At 49.7% G+C, this 10,371-nt stretch overlaps 1 protein-coding gene across 1 annotated transcript in view; it reads right to left on the bottom strand.

Moving 5' to 3' along the window:
- EMSY (EMSY transcriptional repressor, BRCA2 interacting) overlaps nucleotides 1–10,001 on the bottom strand; it is a 35,743-nt gene extending 25,742 nt beyond the window's left edge. The window contains 8 exon segments of the mRNA XM_061570192.1: nucleotides 671–835; nucleotides 1,323–1,572; nucleotides 1,951–2,381; nucleotides 3,442–3,708; nucleotides 4,859–5,034; nucleotides 5,944–6,118; nucleotides 7,570–7,664; nucleotides 9,696–10,001. Coding sequence (XP_061426176.1) covers nucleotides 671–835; nucleotides 1,323–1,572; nucleotides 1,951–2,381; nucleotides 3,442–3,708; nucleotides 4,859–5,034; nucleotides 5,944–6,118; nucleotides 7,570–7,639 — 1,534 coding nt within the window. The 5' untranslated portion in view covers nucleotides 7,640–7,664; nucleotides 9,696–10,001.
- Nucleotides 10,002–10,371: the final 370 nt, after the last annotated feature.

Raw genomic sequence — 10,371 nt, forward strand, 5'->3', positions numbered from 1 at the left:
GCCGTGTGGGTCGTTCGATAAACCTTCACTCTGCTTGTCTTCTTGGTTCTTTCGGTAAAGTCACGTAGAAGGGAAGTAATAAAATAATAAAAATAAAACATAATTAAATAATTCTCACGACGTTTCGGCCACAATGCAAGCAGCCGTTTTATTTTAATTTTTATTATTTTATTACTTCCCTTCTACGTGACTTTACCGAAAGAACCAAGAAGATGAATCCCTGCAGTCACGAAAGCTTTAAATCGAAACTCTGCTTGTCATCGCATGTTGTTGTACTCAGGAAAAGCATGACAATAAAAATACGCACAACCCAATCACGAGTGACAATAGGAAATAATGAACACGTGAAGAGCCGAGAGAATTCGTCTTTGAATGAAGCAGCAGGTGAATTCAAGCGCAAGAATATTAATTAATGAGTCAAAGAAGGAGCGAATGCAATTACGAACGAGGTAGTGAATCGCTGGATAACGAATGAAATTGTGAACGAATGAGTAGACGAAAGGAATAATGGGAGCGTGCATAAACAAATGAGCGAATGACTGAAAGTGTCAGTGATTTGAGTGATATTGAGAGGAAATTAAAACATTACTGATACAATGAATTGCCGAAAGTGTCAGTGCATACGTGAATGAAAGTGCGAGCAGAACGAGTGAGTGTAGGCGGACGATACCCGACTCCTGCTTGATCTGGATGGTGGGTTTCTGAGCGGCGCTCTGTCCGCCTCCGCTGCCCGTGCCCATCTGCTGTGGCAGGTTGGTTGCCACGGCTCGCGCGGGGCCCATGACGGGCGCCTTGGTGGGTGGCCCCACCTTGCCGCCAGCCACCACGCTCAGACCTGCCACGGCCGCAACCCGCGCGTCCGTCACATTCAACTTCGGCTCCCGACATTTCGACGTTTCATTCCAAGCCGTTCAAACGCGCGGAATTATGTCGCACCTAGAAATACATTTCTTGTCATTGGCTTCCCCCCACCCCCCTCCCAATATTAGTGCAGCTGTGCCAACCACTACACCATCGCACCACCAAAGATCCCCCGTATAGCCTTAATAGACTGTTGGGGTAAGTGCTGTTACCGAACACCTATGAAGGCCGGCACGACACATGAGGGGGTAGGTGGCCAGCCTGTGCCTTCCTTTAGCGGCGATGTTTACGCATGGCACCAGGTGCTCACTTAAGGCTGAGTCGACCTACGGGAGGACCCATGACCGGTTGAGATAATCGTCACCGGTGTTGGCCGTGAGCAGGAATCGAACTCGGCTGGCCGGGGGCTCGTAGCTCGGCGGCGCCAACCGCCGCAGCGCGCGTGCTCAAGCCCCCGTCACCTTGGTGCAGGGCGGCGTGCGAGCTCGTCGCCACGGAAACGGTGGCGGCCGAGGACCCGGTTGCCACGGCGATGGGCGCCCCCAGCAGCAGGGGCTGGCCGCCGTGTCCGCCCGAGCTGGACGCGATGAGCACGGGCGGCGCGCGGTGCTGGGGAGCGACGGCGCCACCGCCCGGCTGCACGAGGCCGTGAGGCTTGGACAGGATGCCCGGCAGAAAGGTGGGGCCCGCGGTGGTGCTCACGATTATCACCTAGAGTCGCCGTGGCGACGGGAGAGACACGAGGGAGAGACAGAGCGGAGGGGGCTTAGCGGAGGAGAGAGGGAAGTTGGTTGGCGGCACCGGGAGAAATGGGTGAGAGTTTAAAAAGTTAAACTTGTTTTGTTGCCGGAGCGTCTAGAGAAAAATGTCAAAAAAAATAACGTTATATATTGGGTGCGTGTACGGCCGTTCCATGTACTGCCATCTAATGCCCGCCTAGCAGACCGCAGAGCACATTTGTCAGTTTTACAAATCTAAACGCAATCCACCAATCATTGGCTCCACAAAGCCAGACAACGGCACAGACACACACACGCACACACCGCGTTCTTCCCCGAGACACCGTGAGCAAACGGTGACGTCACGCACCTTCTGCGTGGAGCTCGCCGTGGTGGGCGTGACGGGCCGCGTGAACGTAATCTTCACGGGCGACATGTGGTGCGTGTGCTGCTGCTGCTGCTGCTTCAACATCTGCTGCTGCTGCTGTTGCTGCTGCGTTTGACCGCCGCCGCCACCGCTGCCGCCGGAAAACAGCGACCCGGCCGTAACGGAGACGCCGACCTTCGGCCCTGACAAGGCTGGGTGGCCCACGGACACGGCGGTGGGGCTGGTGAGCGTGGCGGTGGCGGGCGACGGCGGCGGTGGTTGCGGAGGCGGCAGCGGCGCCGGCGGCGGCTGCTGGGGCGAGGGCGACGTGGCGAGCCGGAGGGTGCCGTCGCTCAGAGCGAGCGACGGAGAGCCCGACGAGTCGGTGCGACGCCTCTTGCGGGGTTTTTCGTCGTCCTCGGAGCAGCTGACGCCTGAAAAAGGGCGCAGCCGGTGGAATGGGTGATGTCTTGTTACCAGGACTAAGTGTGTCCCGTGTATGTACGCAAGTTGAGCTTCTTTCGCACCGTACGTAGCCAACCGTGCTCATCCGAGGTGCGGGGGAAGGACAACAAACTAAACACAAAATGAACGAAATGTCGATATTTGACAAATCGCTCCATTGCACATTATTTAATTCCGAACTGAAGGCCATTTCATTCATCCAGGCGTATGCTGATAAATAGGAAACCACATTTTGGACATTTGAAATGTTGAGATTGTGGTCTGGATGTGGAGACTCAATGGGCTCTAATTTTACTCTGTTGTGATGTGCGTGCCCTTTTTTGTTTTGGTGCCATTTATTTATTCATTTTTATTTTCTGAGGATTTTCATTTGCTTGGTAGTAGCTGTAAATAGGATTTGGGCCCTCATATATAATTAATGTACAACACTGTGGAATGCAATTAGCATGACGCTGTATATAAAATCATGATTATACCCAGGACAGCCTTGCTAAGACTGTCAATCCCGGCTCTCCTGGATTGGACAATCCTGTGAGAATCTCAGATTCTCTCTTTGAAGATAATGTACGAGTACGGAAAGTCATCTCCTGAAGATGATTACTAACACTATCTGATTAGCTATGTGATCAGCTGGCACTGACCTTCTTTTGGGTGGTAATATATTTTGCTATTGAGAACCATCTTCCGGAAAAGATCTCAACAACTTGAATAAACCACGCCTTCCAGGAGGACCAATGTGTTCTCTAGATGCTGCTTTGTGTTTAGTTTGTTGTGCTTTCCCCGCACATTTAATTAGTAAGGTTGGCTACGTACGGTGCGAAAGTATTTCAACATACATACGTGTCCGAAGTGTGACACCCGACAATAGATCGTTAACGATACAGATGCAAGTCATAATTGTACGCAGAAAGCTTCTTAAATCCGAGCTTTTTGCTTCAAAATACAGAAAAAAAACGCGTTTTATAATCTACACCGTGCAGAATTACGTCACGTCGTATCGTGACAAAAATGGTATTGCGGCGATCGTACTTTTCACGTAGACGGTGTTCCCACTGGGCAGCACGACAACACTCGATGCCGGACTAGCCGGACGCGGAGACTTGGTAGGGACCACCGCTGCTGCTGCTGCCGCCCCAATGCCCGCCCCAACGTTTCCACCCGCCCCAACGCCGCCGCCACCACCACCGCTGTTGTTGTTGTTGCTGTTGTTGCTGCTGCTGCTGGCGCCACCCAGTGGTGAGGTGCACACGGTGGGGGAGATTGGGGACGGGCTGGCATAGCTGTAGCTCACCACCACTGCAATGACAAACGTCCACCGCTTTATTGGTTTCGAGTGAATACATCCGCATCGGTTAGGGAAGGCGAGTGCCGATCGTGGTCACGATGTCCGACGTTTCGCTCCACAAACCGGGGAGCTTCTTCAGGCACTGAATGTCTCAGCAGCCAGCGCGTGTTCTCCGTGAATTGATGAACGTTTTTTTGGCCGCTGCTGGTGCCCGGCGTAAGGGTTGCATGTAGGTAGGCGTGCGTAATTGATAATCTTTGTCACTTGGGCATACAAGCTCAACATCAAACAACCCAAAAAGACATCAAGAGAACTCCAATGAACAACCGCGAATATACCGACCTCGCAGCATGTGACATTACCTTGAAGCCACGAGTAATTTTGATAATTACTGTACAACTTACGGGGTACATATTAAACATTGGAACTGCAAACGGCACTTTGAACTCTTGTACAGCAATGTGGTACGACTGCACGAAACCCTTGGTCTCACAGACCCGAGAGAGTTTCCAAATGAGAAACTTTCAAAATCATTTTATTCATTAAGTATTGTAAGAATTTAGTCCAAAAAAACTTCATACTCCGAAGTTTAGCGGTGCACATTACCAAATGGCCACCCACGGGCCCCGGGGATCTAACCATGTCGCAATTTGCTGCGCTGCAAATTTCTACGTGTATTAATAAAAGCAATATAGTTGCAGACCTTCTCAATAAACCTTCCCCACGCTGTGTCGGTCTGACCATACTTCACTATGCTAGCTCGTGCGGGCTGGTAAAGTGGAGTCGCCAAGGAATGGTATGAGATATCATTAACGGCTGACGTAAACTGTGGCCGGGAATTCTTCTCAATGCTACACCCCAATGAGTATTATTATGCACTAGGTTTGAATGGTACGAGTGAAATGCCCAGTACTCAGCCTATCTGGAACAATTTAGCATACAGTCAGTGTCTATTTACTCATCAACTTAACGAGTGTAGCTGATTAAGATTCACCGAGCCTGCCAGTATCCAGAATCCGCAAACTAGAATCTGGATATTTCATCTAGTATCCGGCATTAGGCATATAAAACCCCGAGTCCAGAATCTGAAATGCAGAATCCCGAATTGGGCATCCAGTATCTGGAATTCAAAACTCAAAAATCTGGAACAGGCTCCCTCACCTTCCTTGTTGCCCGTGAGTCCGGGCGACGGAAGCGTGGCGTTGTGGGCGGACATGGCAAGGGCAGCCGAGTTGGCTGAGCGCGTCAGCACCGTCTGGGGCAGCAGCCGGGGCAACAGCGGGACGAGCCGGCGCCCCTCTATGGACCACTCCGTGCCGCTGTTGGGCCCCGACACGCTGCGGTGGAGGGTGGAGCGATGGAGAGGAGGAAGGGGCAAGTCAGTCTTCTTCTATGTAACATGTAGGGCCTCTCTGTCAAGTCACGGCCATATGAGGGTTGTTTTTACGTACAGTATGTTGAACTTCTTTTGCATCGTACGTAGCCATCCGCGCTAATGGGAGGTGCGGGGAGAAGGACAACAAACTAAACAGTTCTAAAGAAACGAGTTTTCAATCTAGATTTAAAAGTGCAAGGCTAGAGTGGCTTGCTAATATCAGAAGAGCATTCCACATGGCTTCAGAGGGAGCATCTGAAAGGGGTAGGGCAAGTCAGTGCCCATCTATGCAACATGTACAGCCTCTCTGTCAAGCCACGGCTGGATAAGAGCCTCCCCATGCCATGTGGGTTGTGAGGGTTGTTTGACCGTACTTCGCCAAGCTATCCAGCTTGGCTCGTAAAAAGTAGACAGTGTAGATAGGCAGTTACCACAATGGAGTTGGCTGCACTGCCCTCTGCTGCCAACCACGTAACCTCCTCTATACGAAATCCACATTAACTGTAACGAAGGGAAGACATGCAGCTCTGGTCTATGGCAAAGGTGAAAAATAAAAGACAGAAAATAATGTTTTGCCCAATTACAATCCAACTGTGCTGCCATCAGCGTCATGATACGCGACAGAGGAATTATTTTTAGGAACTATCACAGCGAGCGGTGTAACACCACGTGTTCGAGAATTGGTTGAAGAAAAATACTTCACAGAACTACTTTTTAGGTCACTGCAATTCCCATCTTTACCACAATAAGAAAAAAAAACGGAGCCACTTGGCCTCCTCAATAAATTACTTTCGTGAAGGCCCGAGCACACCAAGTCGTGGCAAGGCAACTAACAAAGGGACATAGTTACCCATCTTGCGAGCGTACTCACTGGAAAGCGATGGTGGAAAGCCTTTCATCGTTGTAAGCCCTGCGCACCTCCGCGCGGTGCCGTTCCGTGGAAATGCTGAACACCTTTCCGAGCTCGCTGAGCAGATCGCGCTTCTCTACGGTGAGGTCCCCCTGAGCGCGCAAGGCGCTCACAGCCGCCGCGTACGCCTCCAGCTCTGGGCACAAAAACCACAGCGACGCAGACAGCAGCGCGGTGAGGGCTACTTCTAAACTATTTGTTATTTTGCCAGGTAAGGCCCACTTATCTTCTTGGTTCTTTCGGTAAAGTCACGTAGAAGGGAAGTAATAAAACAACAAAAATAAAAAATAAAAAAATAATTCTCACGACGTTTCGGCCACAACGCAAGCAGCCGTCCTCAGGTGAAGAACATGTCTGTCGATAAGACAGAGTCTAAATGACACGTCTTAGGTTTGGAGTGTATATTTAAGCTGTGAGGGAGGAGGAAGAGAGCCTTGACAAAAGAATTTGCATTTGAAGAGGAATTTAGCATATTTATGGGAAATGCAGGAATGCGAATAGCACATTTTATTACTTCCCTTCTACGTGACTTTACCGAAAGAACCAAGAAGATGAATCCCTGCAGTCACGAAAGCTTCAAATCGAAAGGCCCACTTAGCTATATAGCTCTTTTTTGTTCAGAAGCGACCTGGTCACAAATTATAGCCCAATGAGGTGGCTTATCGTATGGAAAGGTATAGCAGCCAAATACTCTAAGCGCATATTAATTCTAAATGTGGAGAGAACCCAGAGGAAAATCAAATGGGTAATAGGTAGGATAGGAGTGAGAAGAATGCCTGGGTAAAATTTTAAAAAGTTTAGTTTAGATGGGGCCCCTTTGACAACCACAATGTTTTCAAAAGAGTAAAATAACAAAACATTTAAAACGCCGTTCGCATTTACATTCCACGTTTTATCCCCGAAGATGCCCTGGATCGAGCCAAATGGAGAAGACAATTCCGAAAAGCGGACCCTGTGCCACAGCGGCAACAACGCTAGGAAGAAGAAAATTTTAATTTAATTAGAGCAGTCAACGTTTGGCTTTGGCAAATCAAATATTGGGGGGGAGCACCTGAACCAATTGCCGCATCCACCCTCTGCACAGCTGCCAGTTTAAACTTACGCCACTGAATGTGGGTGCAAATTGGTCTTAAGTCAAAATTTGAAGGCTTGTGTTTTCCACTGTCCATATCTGCATTTTCCATAAATATGCTAAATTCATCTGTTGATATGCAAATTCCTTCGTCAAGGCGCTCTTCCCCCCCTAACCCAGCTTAAATATACACTGCCAAGCTTGGTGGTGTTCATTCAGACGCTGTCTTTCCGACAGACCTGTTCTTCACCTGAGGACGGCTGCTTACGTTGTGGCCGAAACGTCGTGAGAATTGTATTTTATTGTTTAATTTTTATTATTTTATTATTTCCCTTCTAAGTGACTTTACCGAAAAAGAACCAAGAAGATGAATCCCTGCAGTCACGAAAGCTTCAAATCGAAAATTTTTCCACTGTAAGTCTACAAAAAAAAATATCTCCAACCGTAATATCTCCCCATCGTTCCCGGCATCTCCCAAAGTGACTTCCCACCAATTCCCACCAAGCCCAGCTCACCCAGCTTGCGAAGTATGCCCAGGCACTCCTCGCGGGCCAGGTCGAGCAAGGTGGGCCATACCGTCGGCATCTTGGCATCACAGTGCCGCACGAACCTAACCCGCACACACAACGCAATCGGAGTGCACGTTGCGTGTAAGGTCAAAACAGGGCAAATCGGTTGCGTTTGGTTAACAGACAACATTCATTCCCAGCTGTCATTCCATTTATACTGCAAGTGTTTACATGTCCCACTGGTTCTGTGTGTGTGTGTCCCACTGTGGTTCTGTGTCTCTGTGTCTGACGATGTTTGCTTCTGTAGATGTCCCACTGTGGTTCTGTGTGTGTTCCACTGTGGTTCTGTGTCTCTATGTCTGACGATGTTGGTTTCTGTAGATGTCTCATTGTGGTTCTGTGTGTCCCACTGTGGTTCTGTGTCTCTATGTCTGACGATGTTTGCTTCTGTAGATGTCCCATTGTGGTTCTGTGTGTGTCCCACTGTGTTTCTGTGTCTCTGTCTGACGATGTTTGCTTCTGTAGATGTCCCACTGTGGTTCTGTGTCTCTGTGTCTGCCGATGTTTGCCTCTATAGATGTCCCACTGTGGTTCTGTGTGTGTCCCACTGTGGTTCTGTGTCTCTGTCTGCCGATGTTTGCTTCTGTAGATGTCCCACTGTAGTTCTGTGCGTGTCCCACTGTGGTTCTGTGTCTCTGTCTGCAGATGTTTGTTTCTGTAGATGTCCCACTGTGGTTCTGTGTCTCTATGTCTGACGATGTTTGCTTCTGTAGATGTCCCACTGTGGTTCTGTGTGTGTCCCACTGTGGTTCTGTGCCTCTATGTCTGACGATGTTGGCTTCTGTAGATGTCCCACTGTGGTTCTGTGTCTCTATGTCTGACGATGTTTGCTTCTGTAGATGTCCCACTGTGGTTCTGTGTGTGTCCCACTGTGGTTCTGTGTCTCTATGTCTGACGATGTTGGCTTCTGTAGATGTCCCACTGTGGTTGTGTCTCTCTGTCTGCCGATGTTGGCTTCTGTAGTTGTCCCACCGTGGTTCTGTGTCTCTGTCTGGCGATGTTGGCTTCTGTAGATGTCCCACTGTGGTTCTTTGTCTCTGTGTCTGCCGATGTTTGCTTCTATAGATGTCCCACTGTGGTTCTGTGCGTGTCCCACTGTGGTTCTGTGTCTCTATGTCTGACGATGTTGGCTTCTGTAGTTGTCCCACTGTGGTTCTGTGTCTGCTGATGTTTGCTTCTGTAGATGTCCCACTGTGGTTCTGTGTCTGACGATGTTGGTTTCTGTAGATGTCCCACTGTGGTTCTGTGTCTCTGTCTGCCGATGTTTGCTTCTGTAGATGTCCCACTGTGGTTCTATGTGTGTCCCACTGTGGTTCTGTGTCTCTGTCTGACGATGTTAGCTTCTGTAGATGTCCCACTGTGGTTCTGTGTCTCTCTGTCTGACGATGTTGGTTTCCGTGGATGTCCCACTGTGGTTCTGTCTCTATGTCTCCCTATGTTTGCTTCTGTAGTTGTCCCACTGTGTTTCTGTGTCTCTCTGTCTGCTGATGTTTGCTTCTGTAGATGTCCCACTGTGGTTCTATGTCTGACGATGTTGGCTTCTGTGTGTGCCCCACTGTGATTCTGTGTCTCGTCTCCGCATCTGTCAATCTCCGACCGTGCGCGCCTCGTCTTCCCCGATGTCTCTGCTTGGCTGACCCTAATCCTACCTGTCTCTGTCGACATCATTGCATCTCTCGATGTCTTCTCCCCTCTTAAGTCACGGGGCATGTCCCCGTATCTCCATGGCCGAGTGGCGGCGGCCTGTCTGACTATACTTCACCACCCTGGTCAACACAAACGTCTCTATCTCTCTCGCGTGCAACTTCCCGTGTTTACATCAAACTCTCTTCTTCTCCCTCCGTCCACACGCCAAATCCACCTTTGTCTCTCTCGATGTCTAATTCCTTCTCTGCGTCTCTCTGTACAGAACTCTCCCGTGTCTCTCCACCACGTCTGGCTCTCTCCCCCCAACCTCCTTTCACGCACACATAGCACTACAGTACAACAATATCCTTGATACGGTCAAAGATAAACCACGGGTGATGATGGTGACACGAGGTGGTTGGTGGGTGATAAGCCAAAGCGCTCACCTAATGCCCGCGCGGCCCGCCGCCTCCCTCGCACCAAACTCGGTAGGCGATCTAGGCAAGGCCGAGGCTCCGCGGCGGGAGTCGGGCTTTTCCCGTGCAACGTTCCCCCGGTTACATCCCGAGCGCGTCAGCTTCTTAATCGAGACGCCGCGGTCTCTACAGGCAGACAAAGTGGAGGCGAAGCTTCATCCAAACCCGGGTTTGCACGCTCCTTAATTGCGTGTACGACAACAACAACAACCAACAACAACAACAAACACTCCGACCGAGGCAAAGGCCGCCGTTGGTGGCACCCTCCAACAGGACCCGGATGGAGTCAAAGGTTGTCCCTTAGGGCAGAGAGGATTCAGCATTGTGCTTGTAGGACCTGTACTATTAGATGTGGTGATTTGTGGAATGTAATCATACAGCGTTGTGCTTTGTAGGACCTGTACTATTAGATGTGGTGATTTGTGGAATGTAATCATACAGCGTTGTGCTTTGTAGGACCTGTACTATTAGATGGGGTGATTTGTAGAATGTAATCATACAGCGTTGTGCATTGTAGGAGCTGTACTATTAGATGGGGTGATTTGTAGAATGTAATCACACAAGGTACAAGGTACCACGAGGGATCTGTACTATTAATTGTGGTGATTTGTGGAATGTAATCATACAGCGTTGTGCTTTGTAGGAC

Source organism: Lethenteron reissneri, chromosome 45 (assembly GCF_015708825.2).
Source record: "Lethenteron reissneri isolate LAM-NWPU_2019-01 chromosome 45, ASM1570882v1, whole genome shotgun sequence".
NCBI lineage: Eukaryota > Metazoa > Chordata > Hyperoartia > Petromyzontiformes > Petromyzontidae > Lethenteron > Lethenteron reissneri.